The following is a 19,022-nucleotide window of genomic DNA, read 5'->3' on the forward strand; positions in this document are numbered from 1 at the left end:
TCCGCCCACTGTCGTTGTTATAGGAGGAGAGCCGGTGTTTCTCAACCTTAACCGCTTTAAAAACGTGTGGACTTCAACTCCCAGAATTCCCCAGCAAGCCTGACTTCTACGGCAACCAAATCTGGGGAGGAGTCTGTCGCAAGAGGAACCTGACTCTGCGTGGCTAGGGCCGTAAAAGGTTGGAGAAAGGGAACCACGTGGGAGTCGGAGTAGGAAGTTTGCAGAGATGGGGAAGAGGAAAGCTCGCCAGCAGCGCCAGCAGCTGATCAGCCACTTAAGCAAGAAGCAAAAGAAGCATCTCAAGGATTTTGGGGAGGAGCACCCTTTTTATGATCGGTAAGCCGGCCGGGTTCTAAAATCGCCTCTGAGCCGAGAGCTGACGGCGCCCATTGCATCATTTCCCCGGAGTCTTTATTTGTGCCCATTGAGATACGTTCCCTTTCTCCATTCCGCATCCTCCTCTGTCAAAAAAGCAGGCAGCGTTTGTATGAGTTTCTTCCGAGTAGCAAGGCATTAAATACCTGTCTGGACGAGAACACCCTTTCCTTCCCTGTTTCATTATTGGTCTTCATTGCCTTTTCCCCGACTCATTGTCAGCAGAAGTCTTTGCTAGTTGTGGACCCAGGAATGGCTTAGTTCAGGTAGGCATAAAATGCCAGCATATTGTGTAGGCTAAGGAAAACATAACTGCACTTTATTAATTGCTACCAACGTGCCTTCCATTGAGGACCTGTATACTGCACCAGTCGAAAAGAGGGCTTTGGAAATATCTACAGACCCCTTACATCCTGGACATAACCTGTTTCAACTCCTACCCTCAAAACGACGTTATAGAGCACTGCACACCAGAACAACTAGACACAAGAACAGTTTTTTCCCAAACGCCATCACTCTGCTAAACAAATAATTCCCTCAACACTGTCAAACTAGTTACTAAGTCTGCACTACTATTAATCTTCTCATCGTTCCCACCACCCATCTCCTTCCACTTATGACTGTAATTTTGTTGCTTGTGTCCTTATGATTTATATTGATATTGTTTCCTGATTGCTTATTTGTACCCTATGACGATCATTAAGTGTTGTACCTTATGATTCTTGATGAAGTGTCTTTTCTTTTATGTACACTGAGAGCATATGCACCAAGACAAATTCCTTGTGTGTCAATCACACTTGGCCAATAAAAAATTCTATTCTATTCTATTCTAACCCCAAAGAGCCCTGGGCACTTTATTTAATGTATTTGTTTGCAAAACAATAAACGGTATTCCTTTTATTGTTGAATGATACTTGCAAGTATATTCTAAATAAAGTTTGTGATATTTATAGTGGAAAAAAATTGAGAATACTGCTCTATGAAATGATGGCTACAATATCCTTAATTTCATAGACCACCCACCTACTGCACTCTGGTAATGAGGAGATACACCACTCCTTCTCTGCCCCAAAACCAATTGCATTGGAAGTTGAATCTTATCTCACTATTGCCAGACTGCTGCAGGCTACTAAGGAACCATCTAACCCTGGCCATATAACTCTGGTTTCCCAGGGTCTCAGCTTGTGCTCTGTCTTGAGGGCAGTTGAGCGGGTTGGCAAGTAGTGGTTCATCTTTGCAGAAGTAGATTGATCTAAAGAAGTAGATTGATCTAAAGCTGTTGAAAATGTATGATCAAAGCATTGGTTCTTGTTATAGGGCATTCATTCCACTATCATTTTGTTCAGGAATTTTGGGCATTTCTAACATTTTGAGAAAGCATTAGAAGCATTATGTTTGTCTTAATCCTAAGAGTTCTTGCCAGGAAATAAACTTATAAAGCTCACTGACACTGATGAAATAACCATTGAGGTGCAATGATCAGGAACTGGGTTATTTTAAGTATTGTACACTGCCCAGAGTCAAATTCATATTCTATACAAATATGATAAATTGGATAGGGCAGCAAACATTCTGGCCACTTGGGAGTTAGGAAGTTGCTGACCCTGACCATGTCTTCCTGAGGCTTCTTTTCAGTGTGCTCTGAATTGTCTGCTTGAGAAGTTTTGTGTCACTTTCATACCAGAACATGTGAAGCCAATTTCAGATTGATTCAGCAACAGCTAGAGATGAGCTAGTGATAATATTGTGATAATATGTCTTTCAAATGGTTAGTAGGTCATCTTTGCTCCATAGCAAGCAGCATGTGTGAATGAACCATATAGTGGACATCCCATACTTTGAAGGCCATTGTTGTTCAGTCAGAAGATAAAATCATATAATACAGCACTATGCATTTCAATGCTATTAATTCCTTAATTTGCTAAAATATGCATTCTCTTCGTTATTTCAGTTATTATGACCTGTAATATTTTTAGGTTTATCAGATAGTGAAATGGAAGTAATTTAAATTATTTCTTTTCAGGGTTTCTGGGAAAGAAAAACCAACTCAGATTTGTGAACTGGTAGGAATATTGCTATCTCTTATCATATTTGCCTGTTTTATTATATTACTAATGAATAGCATTAATAAGAAACTTATAATGCACACTATTTGGCTAATTCTGTAAATAAGATTTTCAATTAATAAAGTAAAAGGTTCCCGTCTTTGCTTTTTTTGTCTTCATGCCAGATGGCAAAATCTTCCTTTTTTTTTGCATTATAAATTGCACTTTTTTTTTTACAGTTTTGTATTTTTATTGTACTAATAATACAGAAATTTCAAAGGGCATTTCCGTTCTTCTCTCAGCAACGTTTGCTATAATCAGGGCTATACATCCTGGGGTTCCAGGATCACATGTGTCTAAACACTTTGAAGTGTATATTTTTTATCATTTTAAATTCTAACAATTTTTAAAAATTGTATTTTTAATGTCAGAGAAAATAACTTTGACTAAATGGAGAAAACTGTTCTTTGTGGCAGCAGAAAAGAGATGCTGAATTATTAATTGTAGAGCTTGCCTATGACAATTTAAAAATAATAGTTACAAATAGATTTGCCTATTTTTGTCTAAGTGCCTTCTTGGAGAACAGCTCCATTATTCTTATATAATATTGTCTGGGGATTCCAGGAATAAGCAATAGATCCTAGGACTCCTGAGAGTTGATCTTATGCATGATGGTCTAGGATCAGTATTATCATAGTTAATCAAAAGAATTGATTTGACCTGCAAATTCTCTGTACTCAAGAATGTTTTGAAATTGCTTGGAAAGGCCAGACATGGCTTCCCAGCATCTCTCATAATTGGTTATTGGCAAGTATTGCTGCTGAAAGCTGAATTTCCCTCTCACAGGCTACTAATCCTGTGAAACTTGTGTAGAATGTCTTGTGTTTATATTGTCTCATGTATGTACTGGAATGTTTTCCCATTTCCATTATTAGAATGAAAATTCTGAGCAGTCTAGCTCAGAAAATGATGTGGAAAGTGATTCAGAACAAATCCCGGTGTATCACAAACTACTGGCCACATTAAAAACATCTGTCTGTTCAGACAATGAGGATGAAGGAGATGAATCAGAAGATAGTTCCCAAGAAGATACAGAAGTGGATGAGCTTGGGGATGAGAAAGAAATGGAGGATGACGACAACAAAATAAAAGTGCCTCACCAAGAATCAGGTATTCTTTGGTTTGGTTTGGTTTGGTTTGGTTTGGTTTGGTTTGGTTTGGTTTGGTTTGGTTTGGTATATATGGTGGTTTCTAAGGGATTCTAAATGGATGCATTAGAACATTTTCTATTTTAACATATTTATTTCTGTAAAGGGATTAACCATCCCAGAGGGGATAGATCAATGTGTTCTAAGATAAAAATGAAATATTGCAAGAAACAGGAAAATTCTGGGTTTGCTTGCAGCTAATTATATGAAACTCCATGGAATAGGGAACAATGAAGTATCTTAGATTCCTATGGTGATTTTTTCCAAATAAATCAACTTTATTAAATCTGACAAAGGGCATTTTCCTTCATTTCAATAATAGGAGGCACTTATTTCCAAGAAATTCCAATAGGCAGGCAACAATTGGCTTCTTCCTTATCAATACTCCAATTGGAGGATTGAAAATTAGTATTTTAAGACAAGCATTGCAAAATAGTGCATATTTATACTTAAATTGCACTATTTTCAATAAGGTTTGCTTTTTAATATTTGTGCCTATCACTAAAATAGCTTGAAAGGGAGAAATTGGGTATATTATTTAGGAGGTATATATAATAATAGGACTATGAGATCTGTGGTACAAAAATATGGATGACTATTACTTGATAAAAATAAGTTCTTAGTATTTTTTATTCCTGTGTAATAATCACTGGATAGCCCTATATAATAATAATAATAAAACAGATTCAATCCCTGTTTAGTTCTAGTTGTTAGGGCTTTAACATCCATTAGATGGCAGCTAAGGCATACAGAAAACTTTAACTCTTTCATCCCGTGCAGTGATTAGTTAGACTTTTGCATCTCAAAAGTCTGGTACCCAAAGGTGCTTTTTCAAAGGCAACTGGACTTCCTTTGTTTTTTCCTATTGCCTTTTGAAAAAGGACCTTTGGGACAATCATGACCTGGTTGCTTAAGAATCTCCATAGACAAGTCTTGTTAACTTTAGTTAATATGAAGGCGATCTGTATAGCCTGGTTCTTTGCGTTGGACTATAGTTCTTACCTTCCAGAGCCTATAAGGGAAATACTTACAATGTTTGGAATACTGGGAGATGTAGTTCAATTCATTTTTCATGTCTCCATTGATGAACATTGGTCTAAAGGGAAGAAGGCAGAAAACGAGGAAGATAATTTCTTAGAGGAAAAGACTTAAGAATTATCATGGTTGCATTAATTTATTGTAATTCACTCTCAACTAGTAATTTAAGATTAAATGGAAGTTTACACTTTCTAAAAGGAACCTCAAGTTGCTGATCTCAAACCAATCATGGACATTGGCTCTTGAACAAATGCAACCTGTTTCTCTTTTTCTTTTTGTTTGTTCTAAATAAAGAAACATCCCTAATGGAAAATAGCAAAGAGGAGCCTACAGGTTCGGATGCTCTTCAGGATTTACAGTGTGAAGCTGCTGAAGAGTGTACAGATGTCCAACTGGAACTTGAGTTTAATCTGGAAACCAATTTTATCGATGAAGAGTGTGCTGCAAATGTCAAAGAAAGAACACCTTCTGCAAAAGTAACAGATGGTAATGTCATAGTTGTCTTTGATTTTTTTAAAAAATAACACAAAGGAAAGACGATTACCGTATTTTCCGGCGTATAAGACGACTTTTTAACCCAGGAAAATCATCTCAAAAGTCGGGGGTCGTCTTATACGCCGGGTACCCGAATCTGAGTTGCTGGCGCTGACCGATGACACTTTGGGAGCGCCGGCAACATTGAGGGGAAGCTGTACTCCTAATTAGTTCCAACCTACAAGAGGTGCCAGGCAGTGCGGGGCCCACGAGAAAGGAACGCGTCCCCACTCTACCCCGGAATTCGGATCACCTTCCTTCCTTTCCCAGCAGTCCACGGTGAAAGCGGCGCCGCGGTCGACCTGGGCCAGCGCCTTGCACACCTGGCTCTGCGTCTCCATTATGAGAAGCCCCATGCGACTTCGCATGTCTCCGCCCCAGTCGCGCAGCTCTCGCAATCCGCTCACCGGAGGAGCCATGAAGTGCTCGCACCGCCTTGCCAGATCTTCCTCGTCCTCCTTTCCCCACAGCTTTTCCCGTTGTAATTGCTGCTGCTGCTACCGCCGAGGCTGCTCCTTCATCTCCGCCCACCGCACCAGACCCAGCCCGGCCAGCACCGCCGTGGCTCCCGCAGTCCAAGCGGATCGGCACCCGGGCTCGCAGGCGAAGGGTGGGAGTGCGCAGCGCACTTTCCTGGCTTGGCGCCGATCCGGACGGCTGCAGAAAGAACTGGGCACCGGCTGTCATGTCTTTTCTGCTGTGCCGGGTTCGGCACCTGGGCTCCTGGGGTTTAAGCCTTTGGGCCGGCCCGTGCTGCTCCAGGATGTTCGCTTCGGGCTCCTTGGAATTGCTGCTGGGCGCTTCTTCCCGTTGGGGCGATGGTGAGTGGACTGCGGGAGCCACGGCGGACTCCTTCCCCACGAGGTATTGCTCTGCATTTCACCACCTCTTCCAGGCTCGCAGCCACCCACCATCGCCCCAACGGGAAGAAGCGCCCAGCAGCAATTCCAAGGAGCCCGAAGCGAACATCCTGGAGCAGCACGGGCTGGCCCAGAGGCTTAAACCCCGGGAGCCCAGGTGCCGAACCCCGCACAGCAGAAAAGACATGACAGCCAGTGCCCAGTTCGTTCTGCAGCCGTCCGGATCAGCGTCCGGGCTCGCAGGCAAAGGGTGGGAGTGCGCAGCGCATTTTCCTGGCTTGCTTACCTTAGCTCAGTGGTTGGGGGGTCAAACAACCCTTTCACAGGGGTTTTGATGGTGGTGCAATACAGAAAAACGAGCGCAGCCCTCGCCATCCGGAATGAATGGTGCTGTTGTGGCGGTGGGGGAGGGGGCGGCAGAAGCGGGAAGAAGTGGTGTTTGCGATGGCTGGAAGCTGTGGGAGTGAAGCACTACTTTCATTTGTATGGCAGCAGCATTCCGCCTTGGTATATTTGTGTCAGGAGTGGCGCAAGGCAGCCTTTGTTTCCTGCTGCCTGGGACTCAGAGTGGTAAATGGCGTCTGATCCGGAGAGCTGCTGGATTTTGCTCTCTAATCCGGCTGCCAAATCGGCCCCCTGCAAACTCTCGTCTCTCAAGGAGCGCTCCCTGAAGCGGGGCTGGAAACTTTGGTTGGACTGCTTGAGAGAGGAGAGCTTGCAGGGGGGCGATCTGGTGTCTGCAATGGAGAGCGGCATCCAGCTTTTTCTCTCCGCTATAAGAGCGCTGTAAGAGCGGCAGCCCTCATCTCCTAATGTTTGGGACTCGGAGCGGTAAATGGTGACTGGTCCGGGGAGCAGCTGGATTTTGCAGTCCCAAGCATTAGGAGATGAGGGCTGCCGCTCTTACAGCGCTCTTACAGCGGAGAGAAAAAGCCGGATGCCGCTCTCCGTTGCAGACACCAGATCGCCCCCCTGCAAGCTCTCCTCTCTCAAGCAGTCCAACCAAAGTTTCCAGCCCCGCTTCAGGGAGCGCTCCTCGAGAGACGAGAGTTTGCAGGGGGCCGATCTCTCATCCAGATTAGAGAGCAAAATCCAGCTGCTCTCCGGATCAGACGCTATTTACCGCTCTGAGTCCCAAGCAGCAGGAAACAAAGGCTGCCTTGCGCCGCAAATATAGCAAGGCAGAATCCTGATGCTGCACTTTCAGCAGACAGATGAGGGCTGCCTTGGCCATCAGCTGGCGCAAATATACCAAGGCGAATGCTCATGCCGCACAAGTTCAAGTAGTGCTTCGCTCCCACACTTCTTCCGGCCCTCAGTCTCTCAGGGAGATGCTTGACTTCCTCTCAGCCCCAAGACACTGGCTGGCCCATGAGATGAGAGAGAGAGAGAATGAGAGAGAAAGAGAGAATCAGAATGAGACAGAGAGAGAAAGAGACAAAGAATGAAAGAGAGAGAAAGACAGAATGAAAGAGAATGAGAGAAAGAGACAGAGAGAATCAGAGAGAGAGAGTGAGAGAGAGAGAATGAGAGACAGAGAAAGAGACAGAATCAAAGAGAACCAAAGAATCAGAGAGAGAATGAGAGAGAGGGAGAGAAAATGAAAGAGAATCAGAATGAGAGAATCAGAATGAGAGGGAGAGAGTGGGGAGAGAGAGAAAGAGGGGGAGAGAGAGAAAGAGAAAGAGCGGGAGGGAGAAAGAGAAAGTGGGGGGGAGAGAAAGGGGGACAGAGAGAAAGAGAGAATGAGAGAGAGTGAGGGGAGAGAAAGAGAGTGGGAGAAAGAGAGAGAAAGGGGGAGAAAGAGAATGAGAGAGAAAGAGTGGGAGAAAGAGAAAGAATGAGAAAGAGGGGAGAGAAAGGGAAAGAGTGGGGGAAAGAAAGAATGAGAAAGAGAGGGGGAGAGAGAAAGAGAATGAGAGAGGGGGGAGAGAGAAAGAGAGAATGAGAAAGAGTGGGAGAGAAAGAAAGAGAGGGAGAGAGAGAGAAAGCGAAAATGAGAGAGAGAGAAAGAGAGAATGAGAGAGAAAGAGTGGGAGACAGAGAGAGAGAGAGAGACAGAGAGGATGGAGAGTGCCTGAAGGACCCCATCCCGTACTGGGAGTCCAGGTGCTTCAGCAAGCGGGGCACTGGATTCGTATTAGTGGTCTGCGAAATTTAAAATTATGAAGTTGGTGGTCCCTGAGGTCCAAAAGGTTGGGGACCCCTGGCCTAAGACCATCGGAAAACACATATTTTTGATGGTTTTAGGAATAACTTTATCGTTGGGGGTCACCACAACATGAGGAACTGTATTAAAGGGTCGCGGCATTAGGAAGGTTGAGAACCACTGCCTTAGCTGCTTGCCTTGCTTCGCTTGCCTGAATCCATTCCATCAGCAAGCAACTCCCTGCCTGCAACCAAGCAGGCAGGGAGTTGTGGACTTCAACTCCCAGAATTCCTCAGCCAGCAAAACAAAGCTGGCTGAGGAATTGTGGGAGTTGAAGTCTACAAGTCTTAAAGTTGCCAAGGTTGGAGACCCCTGTTCTATTGGGTACGTAAGTTTTTTTCCCCTTTGGGATCTTTAAAAAAAAATAGTTAATTGGGGTTTTTTTTAGTTCTTTTTTAGACCTAGCCATTTAAAGTTTAGGAAGTTTTAAATTTAGCTTTCATATAAAAATAAAAATAAAATAAAATAAAATAATATTTGTGTAGCTTTCTGAGATTTAGTGTGTTTCTGTAGTGTTTCACTCTAACTACACAAACACACAAAATCTCACAAAGCTGTATGTGGAATTTTGTGTGTGTGAAGTGTGAAAGTTGGGTTTTTGGGCTTTTTGTGGCTGTGTGAAGTTCCTGCTTGTTGCAGGGGCCATTTTGGGTCTAGCACAGCTACTTTTACATTGTGGATGAGCCAGTTGTGTTGTGTTGTGTTGTGTTGTGTGTGTGTAAAGCGTGAAAGTTGTTTTTTGGGGCTTTTTGGGGCTGTGTGAGGTTCCTGCTTGTTTCAGGGGCCATTTTGGGTCTAGCACAGCTGCTTTTACATTGTGGGTGAGCCAGTTGATGTTTTTTTAATTTTTATTTGGTGTGCGTTGGAAGAGGGGTAGTCTTATACGGCGAGTATAGCCCAAACCCTATATTTTAACAGGAAAAGTAGGGGGTCGTCTTATACGCCCAGTCGTCTTATACGCCGGAAAATACGGTATTTGTCAATTGAGTTGTGTATTTTTTAAACCAAGATTCTGCAATTTATGAATTGGAACTTAAACATTTGCTAAGTGGTCTAGTCCTTGAGACTTAAACTTCTTCATATAAACCAGACAGTCCTTTACAATCTCTTTATTTACCTTGGGTTACTGTTTTTGTCAGTTTGTCTGCTTATTTCTATTTTAATATAATTGGGAAAGGCAAAGTAAGAGTTGAGCTCTGCCTTCTCTCTAACACCTGTCAAAATTCTATTATCTTTTAGCAGTGGTTCTACCTCTTCTTTCTTTTACTACTTTCTTTTCTTTAATTCCTTTTTGTTGCCTTTAGCTTCACTTGAGAGTCTAAACCCCCTTTGTATGTTAGCCTTTCCATAACTATTTATAATAGCTATTTACTGAGACAGTGCTTAGCACAAGTAACTAGAACCACTCATGGTAGACCCAAACAAAGATTTTATTGTTGATCATCTACATTATAAGAATCTTGCCAGACTTTCTGCCTTGAGAAATGGCAATCAGAGACCTAAGGGTTTAATCTCAAAGATTTCTTCCCCTGCCTGAACAGCTCTAAATTGGAATGTCTCTTTACTCACCTTGGTGGGTCCACTCCACTTCAGCTGGTGATTCTACCCACAATCACCTACTTGATGATTATCCCCATCTTCTGTTTTCTCTACATATCCCTTTTAACTCTTAGCTCAGTTGAACATCTCATATTTTGCTAAACTGCCACTTGTTCATTTGTTTTACTCTTTGGAATGGTGTATAATTATATTTTAGTATTTTATTTTGAGAAATTCCCAACTCTCTTGTGTTCCCTTTAATTTGAAGATTTCTGTCCAAGGGATCCCACCCAATCCTTCAAGCTCAGGGTTTGCTGCCTGTTTATAAACACTAGCTTGCCCTGCCAGTGTATGTGGGGGTGGGCACACTCGCATTGATGGTGTTACCTAGTTGGATAATGAAACCCTGAGCTATATAATGCATTTTCTGTTTGATAGTTTGGAATAATTGATAGAATCATCTAATCATCTTTTTCTTTTGAGTGCTTGCAAACTAAATCCTAATTTCAGTTTCTGAAATAGTCAGTCAGAAACATATGTTTATTTCTTGACACAGATCCATTTAAATGCCACATGGATAAAGAGCTGGAACAAGAAGAAATAGATAAAAGTGTTGTGTGCTCAAAATTGACCAGCCAAGTTGAGGTAATATATCCTTGAACCTTCTCAAAATCAGGAGAGGATCTCTTATTCTTTGAGTAGCTGCTGAAGCTGGTTCCAGAAAAATAGATGGGACAGGATGGAGGGAAGAATGTATTAAATACAACTGATATGATTAATGCCCTTATTATTTGTGAATGTCCCTGTTCTTCCACATTGTTATAACGTGGAATCTTATTTTGAATATCTTTTGCAGCCTTGGGGCTCAGGCTGCACTCTATTTTTGAGGCATGCAGGAGGTTGCAAGGAGATGAATGGGTTCAGGAGTGTCTTACAGGGAGGGGATCAAAAACAACGCCCTTTTTACATGTGTTGGTGAGGCTTTGGATGCTTGGTTGTAGATACTATGTTGACACCCTTGATGTCTATGACCACTCCCTGTGGATACCCTGAATATACAGTTCAGGGTTTCATCATTCAGGAGAGGCTAAGCTAAAGTTCTGTTGCCTTATTTTTTTTTTTTCTTTCAGTGGCCAGTACTGGGTCAATTAGTTTTTTCTTCCAAGTTGGAAAAATTTGGAGTGATTAATCCAAGTAAAGAAGTTGATCTGGAACATCTTCATCTTTGCAAGCCATTAAAGTCAACTTGGCCAAAAGTGAACAGACAATTGCTTTCTGCTCAGACAAAATCAAAAGACCAGCTATTTAGCCCGCTGCAAAAAGAGCTCTTCTGCATTATGAATTCATACAAGGATTTGTTTTACCCAGGAAGGACTGCTTTAAAAAATGGGGAAGAATTGCGGCATGTCTATTGCCTCCATGCCTTGAACCATGTCTTGAAGGCTAATACACAGGTGCTTGGCAACAATGCCAAGCGACGGGACCAAGAAGCTGGAGTGGATGAAGATGCCTTCAGGGATCAAGGTCTCACTAGACCAAAGGTGAAAAAATACCCTTAATATATGTTCATCACCTGGAAACCATACCTTTATCAATATCTTAAAATGAGAGTCTCCACTGCAGATAGCTGACAGTGCAGTCAACTAAATAGACTTGCAGTATCCTTGCAGACCACACTAAATAAGAATATAGCACTTTTTTAAAAAGAAAGTGATAGATAAGAATTTCTACAGTTTCCCCTAACTGCCCCCATCCCCAAAGTTAAGAAAATGTCATGCATTTAAATAATAGAATAATTGAATTTGCATTTTCCTGACAAGGTGTTGATGGTGGTCCCCTTCCGAGAATCTGCTTTACGTGTAGTACATATTTTAATTGCCCTCCTTGAATCGGCAAGTCAAAAGAAAATTGATGTAAGTAATAAAAAACGGTTTAAGGGGGAATTTGGTTCAGACCCAGAAGAGAAGCCGCCAAATCTGAAAAGGCCTGAAGATTATGAAGCCACCTTTGCTGGAAACATTGATGACCATTTCAGAATAGGTAATGTTTAATATTTTTATATCTTTCGATATTGCTGTGGTTGCAGTTTTATAGTTTGTACTCTGCCGGTACAGATTGTTTCTACTTTGTATTCTGTTTGTTGGGTACAGTAATAGAAGTTACAGTTAAAATGAAATCTGGTTAAATGTTAATAAATAATACATAAGCCAAAATTCATAGGTAATTTTGAACAAGATTTTAGAAATCTGGTTTCTGATCTCAGGTTCAAATAACTGAGTTATTTGAGGAATGACTGGCATGCACCAACTTTTATTATGGTTTAAAATAATGTTTGACTACATCCAGTTTTTTTTCTTTTGTTGGATTTTTCTGAGGGAGTAATCTTTGTGAATCTACCGAATTTCCCCAAAAATAAGACCCTGTCTTATATTTTTTGAACCCTGAAATAAGCACTTGGCCTTATTTTTGGGGAGGTCTTATTATTTTGGGGCGCATGGAGGAAACCAGAGGAAATGGCGGGGGCCGGCTGCGCATGCGTTTAAATATTTTTGGGAGTTTATTTTCCGGGGGGGGGGTGTTATTTTAGTGTATGTGCTCAAAAGCCCGATTGGGCTTATCAGGGGATGTCTTATTTTAGGGGAAAAGGGTAGCTTTGTGTCATTCTTAAAAGGGTTTCATTATAACCTTCATTTTAACATTTTGCCTTAAAGATGGCTCATCCACTGTAAAATTCCTAAAGGGGCATTAATTGGATAAATCAGTAGCTTCTTGAGGACTGGATTCATAACCTGATACCTTCCAGATATTTTACATACTTTCCTCAGTTCATTAGGCCATTCTGACCAGTGTAGATGGGAATTGTTCCAGAATGTTCGGAGGACCTCAGATTGCCTGTTCCTATGGTAGCTTCTTGGAGTCCCTTTTGCCCATCACAAAATGCAGAAATTTGCCTTAACTCTTATGGGATATTGTAGGGAAGAAACCTGTGGTTAAATATATAATCAGAGACTGGCTGATATGTTTGTATTGCATCTGAACAGGTGTTGCGGTTTTTCAGAAGAGCATGCGGTTGTATGCCCCGTTTTACTCCTCGGACATTATCATTGCGTCTCCCCTTGGCTTGAGAACAGTGATAGGAGCTGAAGGGGAGAACAAGCGAGACTATGATTTCCTCTCCTCAGTAGAAATTCTTATAATTGATGAAGCTGACATTTACCTGATGCAAAACTGGGAACATGTTTTGGTAATCCCTTTTCACTTTTTTAAAACCAGAATATGCTGTGTAACTATAACAACCAGATGTGAAATGCCTCACACAGAGGCTAGATTTTAGATCTTTAACTGTTTTTCGTTTGAATGAAATGCACCTTAATATTTTTCTGAAAATGTATATATTCTTAATCATAAGCATTGCTGAAAGCTTTGGTGCTAGAAAATTATAGGGAGTGGTTTCATGGGGGACTGAGAGGAGGTCTGCACAATACTGCTGAAAATCATAGGAAACATGGAAAAATAGAAAAAGCTTTTTACTCTCCCTATTTACTCTAGATTGTTTTTTTGTTGATTGGTTGAGGATCAATAGCACCAGCTAAAATGTATTTTGTTACGCTTTCCAAAACTGCATTAACATAAATCATGTTTATATAGCCTAGTGTTTCTTGCTATCTGAGGAATTATGGGAGTTGAAATCCACATATCTTAAAAATTGCCAACGTTGAGAAACACTACTGTGGACACTAGCATATTTTGTAGAAATAGATGTCTTTAATGTTTTAGATGCCGTCTTCAGTGTTGATTAAGTGAAGTCTGAAAAAAAAATTAAAACATTTTGCAGTAGTAGGTGAAGTCTAAACCATCAAAGCAGTTGTTGTGCTTATCTAGTTTAATGTGCCAAACAACTATTCAGATTGTTTTTCTCTTTCATGCAATACATGGACTTTGGGAGAGGTTCTTCATTTTCCTTTTTCTGTACACTGAAATAGAACAATAATCTTACTATGTTTTAACCATTATTCTGCTTGCAGCACCTGATTAACCACATGAATCTATTACCTTTGGAATCTCATGGGGTGGATTTTTCACGAGTACGAATGTTCAATCTGAATAATTGGTCCAAGTATTATCGGCAGACACTTCTCTTCAGTGCCCTCCATCATCCTCAGATCAGTTCTATCTTCAATAAGCATTGCTTCAATTACAGGGGGCAGGTTAGTTCACTGATGTAACAGTAGCCATTGAAGTGTTTGGAAGAGTATAACCATTAAGTATTGTTAAAAGTGGAAGTAGTAATAAGAAATGTTCAGACCAGTATAAAACTTTCTGAAACCTTGTTTGGTGTAGTGGATAAAAGACACCAGGCTAGAAATGGATGTCCATGAATTCTAGTCCCACTATAGGGACAAAGCCAGTTGCGTGATCTTGGGCCAGTCAACCTAGGAAATAAACAATCACAAGCCACTTCTGAAAACTTGCCAAGAAAACTGCAGAAACTTGTGTGCATTGTATTCACGTGGTTTAATGTTCCCAAACAATCTGAACTTTCTGTGAATTGCTACTTTTATTTAGTGTTGCTAAACTGATACTGAATTTTGTGATGTTTATGATTTACTATCTATAAAAGAGATATTGTACGTAGGTTTTATGTATCCTCTCTTAGCACAAATATTCTGGTTCAACATCCCAACTTTCTTGTATAAAACAAACCTTTGTGTAAAATAAGGATCACAAATAGTGCCCTTGAGATCAAATAATTATTCTACAAGGACAACCATATTTATACTTTTCCACCTAAATTTGACAAGGAGAGAACAAAAGTATCTGGAGAGAAAAGCAGTTCTGAGACGTGGCAGCAGCTCACTATGGGCGACCGGGAAGAGTCCTGCTATTGAATTTCTGTATCCCATAATGGTAACTCATATACATTCAGCCAGATCACACATAGGAATAAAATATGTGATAGCCCACTTTCTTCGTTACTCCCTACGTCTGATATTCAACAAATGCCACTGTGCTGATTGATGATATACAGTAGATCATTTCTTCCTGATTTGATCAGAACTCTTTTAACACCAACTAAATTGATTGCTGTCACCACATCTGAGAACAATAAATTCCATTTACATGTTGCGCAACATAACTTATTTGTTTTGGCATCTTCTCACAGTGGAAAAATAGCTGCTAAATAGAGATGTAAAAAACATTAACTACTATAATATTTCAAGTAGTTTAGTACTACAAGCAAAATAGAAATATTTGCAAAGAAAATCTCTTTTCTCTTATCTTAGGAGGGAGAAGTAATGAAATCTGAAGCCATGCCTACTATATGTAAAGCAGTATTTCCTACGTCATGGTCTTCAGATGTGAACGACATCAGTTCCTATAGTTCCCGTCTAATAGATAATTATTGATCTGTTTTTTGAATGCTATACTTCACCATTACACTCTAGTTGAAAAGGTTGTAAAGAGATTTGACAAATTCTCAGGGAATTATAAATACTTAGTAATTAATATTCGTGGCAATTCAGTAAAGACTCCCATATTCATAAGCAGTAGTAAACCTTAATACCGGATAACTGGCTATCAGCCTTACCATATTTTGCTGACTTGCTTCTAAGAGATCTAACAAGTCATTGTTAGATGCCAGTTTCTAAATTAGATTATTCTATCAAACCATTTCTTATTTTCTTGACCGAATATTTGGATGTAACGCTCCAATCTAATGTTACTTTTATCTCACAGTTTCAATTGTGTCTTGCAGGTAGCTGTAAGGATCGTACCCTTGACAGGGTCAATTAGTCATGTTGTAGTACAGCTTCCTCATGTTTTTCGGAAACTAGAAGCTGACAGCTCTGTTTCTATAATAGATGCGAGGTATGTACTTCTTTAATGCTGAGCAATGGATAGCAGCTACACATTTGCTGGAGTGTACTGTGCAAGAAAACATTGATGCTTTAAAATATAATTGTTATGTTGTATAATATAAAGGTCTGGATTGCTTGCATTGAATGCTGCTGGGCTACATAATAATAAATTGTCCTGTACAGGAAGAACAATTTCTAACACAAAAAAATAGGCCATTCACATATTGAAGAGGGTGTTAGCAGATATGGGGGTGGGGTGGGGGATGGAGTTTTCAATTTTGCAGTAGTAAAAACAACCTATTTAAAAAGTTCTAAAGTGTGATCCCTCTGCCTTCAGAACTCATGAGAATGGGGCTTGCATAGTGGACAATGAATGCCAATTGATGCAATTTGGGGAATGGGAGGAAACCTGAACAGAATTCCCCTATACCAGAGCATTTTTTTCTGCCCAGTTACCTCTTGAAGTTTTAATTTCCTGATCCTGCTTGACAAAATATATGGCACTGCATTTAAGGAAAAGTGAGAGGCCTGATGTATAACAATAGGTGGAGATTAAAATATTTGGCATTTGTTCCATATTTGATCTGCTTTTTCTCCAGTCTGATGCCTTCCAGTTAAATTGAGATTTGCTTTGGTACTTCTAGCTGAGAATTCTGAAAATTACATATGAATTAGAAGTTGGGAAGTTAAATTTTGAAACCAACCAGCTTATCATTTGTATTTCTTGATCAGGTTTAACTTTTTCATTGACAAAGTGTTACCTGAGTACCGGGATGCAATCATGACACACACACTCATCTATGTTCCATCCTATTTTGATTATGTACGGCTTCGGAATTATTTCAAGAAGGAAGAACTCAATTTTGCACACATTTGTGAATACTCCAGTAAATCTGGCATTTGTAGGGCAAGGCATTTATTCCTAAGTGGAGAAAAACAATTTCTAATTATCACAGAGCGATTCCATTTTTATAAAAGGTGAGTTGCATTGACATAGTGTCCATTCTTTCAGAATAAGAGGAAAGTGGGAAATTATAGTTATATTTACTTTAAATAAATTGTCATATTATTTCTCGCTATCTTATTTATACGGCATTTTATAAAGAACAGACAACTTCCCAAAGGCTCTACAGTCAGTTTCAATTCTTAATGTGTTAAAAGCTAATATTTCTTAGATATAAATCTTCCTCTTTTTTCAGTGCTAAATAAAAGATAGTCTAGAAATTATTGCCCAATGATAAAAATACACTGTGTGATTCATTTTTATATCTTGAACCAACATTGTAAATTAGATGGATGTCAGTTTCCTAAAGAGGTTTGTGAATCATAAAGATGATAAGTGATTATTCTGTGATTATAGTATTGGTGTGACATATTATGTATTTGTCACTTTCTAAATCAGTTTGCTGAAAATGGAAGAGCACATGGACAGCATGTTTGAGACTAATTACATCCTGGGGATTTCTCAGTCCTAAATTCTCTAGTAGCAAACATACAATGATAAGTTGAAAATTGTTTTCTTTCCTAAATTGAAATGAAACCTTACTGTTTGACCACCCAGCATAGCAGCTAATAAAACAAAATAAAAACATAGCCAATAATTAAAACATAAATAACATTAGACACCATAAAATAACAGCTGAGAATAATCAAACACTGCACAATCAGTATAACCACACAGTAGGCTCATCCACAGAATTAGGAACCCAGACTTGATAGTAAAGGCAAGTTTTTAATGTCTTGTGACCAATGGGGAGAGGGAAATATTCTAAAACGTGGGCTCCATGGCAGAAAAGTACTTCCTCCTGTGTCCTGCTAGATGGTACTCTCTTATGGATGGGACCCAGAGATGACTCTCTTGTTGGATCTCAGAGTATGGGTAATTGAGGAAATGTTGAGGACGCTATGCATATCCAATAGATTTGGATGGAAGAGAAGAAACTGATATTGATATAAGCCTATGTTACTCACAGAATATAGACCTCATTTCTGGCATGGAATAAATTACATGGCAAAGATGAGGACCATGTGGACCCAAAACATGTTGAGGTAACAATTGCTGTCAGAACTATAAAAAATGGTAGCTTCGTCTCTGCAGAAAGCAGTGGCAATTTGACTATTTTGAATGTGTTTGAGGAAGCTAATAGCAAAGTGGTAAAGTGAAGCCTAGTGTAGATGATGAAATGTGTAGCCATATTGACAATATTTTAGTGTATTTTGACAGCAGGATTCAACTGGGTAAAAAGACAAGAGTTCCACAGTCTTCAGGAGATGGGGTGCCCAATCCTGCCAATATTTAGAGTGTAGTTCTATTTTTCGGTGTTGTATCTTTAACTTCCTTAATGCTAAAATGGATTGTAAACAAAACATTAGCTAGGAATGAGGAAGGAAGGGAGAGTTTGTATTTTTTGGAATTGCTGGCTCTGGCATTGTGACCTCTGATCTTTTTAATTTAAGGTGCAGTTATTTTAAATTCTAGAAAAAAATACTGCTTATATTTTTGAGGAATTATGTATTAATTATGTTGTTTTTTTATTCAGGTATTCCATTAGAGGCATCAAGAACCTTATTTTTTATGAACTGCCAACCTATCCACATTTCTATAGTGAGATCTGCAATATGGTAAAATTAGCAGGCATGGAGGGAGAGGCTACCTTGACTTGTACTGCATTTTACTCCAAATATGATGCCCAGAAGTTGGCTGCCGTGGTGGGTGTTGAGCGGGCAGCACAAATGCTTCAGTCATCCAAGAATGTGCACCTTTTTGTCACAGGAGGAACAGAATAAAATAAACAATGAATCCAATTCAAGTGGATTTCTGATCTGTTTAATAATCAGGCTGCATTCCTTTAAAATAGTTGTTGAAAGGAGAAATTAAGAACAAGTTTATTTTGCTTTTAAAGAGCATATGAAAAAATGTTATTAAAGTGTCAGTTTCTTCATGTTACAGTAGTAATGCCAAATTCATAATACCGTTTTTAGAATTTCAGCTTTGTAGGATAATCAGGAAAGTTGAAAGAACATGGCTCTGTGGCCTTGCTTGGGGCACATAGAAAAACATGCTGTCATCGGGCTAGTTAGTGCCCTGAAGGCCTCTCACCATATTTTAATCAATTTTAACATTCCTTACCTCTTTTAAATTTTATATACTATTGTTATGTTTTTAATATTTTATTGTACACTGTCCAGGATTCCTCTGCAAGGGAGATGGGTGATTCTTAAATATAAGTTTAAGAATTGCTAGTTTGAATGACTAGAAGAATAGAATTTGTTCAAAAGAAACAGAAGAGGAGGAATTATATTACGTGCAAAGAATTGATACATTTGTAGAGAAATTCACGATGCCAACAATG

General features: G+C 39.8%; 1 protein-coding gene across 2 annotated transcripts; it reads left to right on the forward strand.

The window, feature by feature from the left end:
* Positions 1–226: 226 nt before the first annotated feature.
* On the forward strand, positions 227–18,503 carry UTP25 (UTP25 small subunit processome component). Of its 2 annotated transcripts, none has more exons than XR_011600688.1 (12): positions 227–336; positions 2,399–2,438; positions 3,356–3,590; positions 4,961–5,152; positions 10,365–10,453; positions 10,939–11,349; positions 11,629–11,848; positions 12,850–13,052; positions 13,834–14,016; positions 15,567–15,679; positions 16,520–16,647; positions 18,210–18,296. XR_011600688.1 is itself a non-coding variant. In XM_070948617.1 (12 exons), exons 1-12 carry the CDS (start codon positions 227–229, stop codon positions 18,454–18,456), a joined length of 2,289 nt encoding a protein of 762 aa, XP_070804718.1. In that variant the 3' UTR covers positions 18,457–18,503. The 2 variants fall into 2 exon arrangements, 1 of the variants encoding a protein (XP_070804718.1); XM_070948617.1 differs by having other exon boundaries at positions 16,402–16,647; positions 18,210–18,503.
* Positions 18,504–19,022: the final 519 nt, after the last annotated feature.

This window comes from Pituophis catenifer, unplaced genomic scaffold (genome assembly GCF_029215685.1).
Source record: "Pituophis catenifer annectens isolate HBS135680 unplaced genomic scaffold, rPitCat1.0.hap2 SCAF_1, whole genome shotgun sequence".
NCBI classification, from domain to species: Eukaryota; Metazoa; Chordata; class Lepidosauria; order Squamata; family Colubridae; genus Pituophis; species Pituophis catenifer.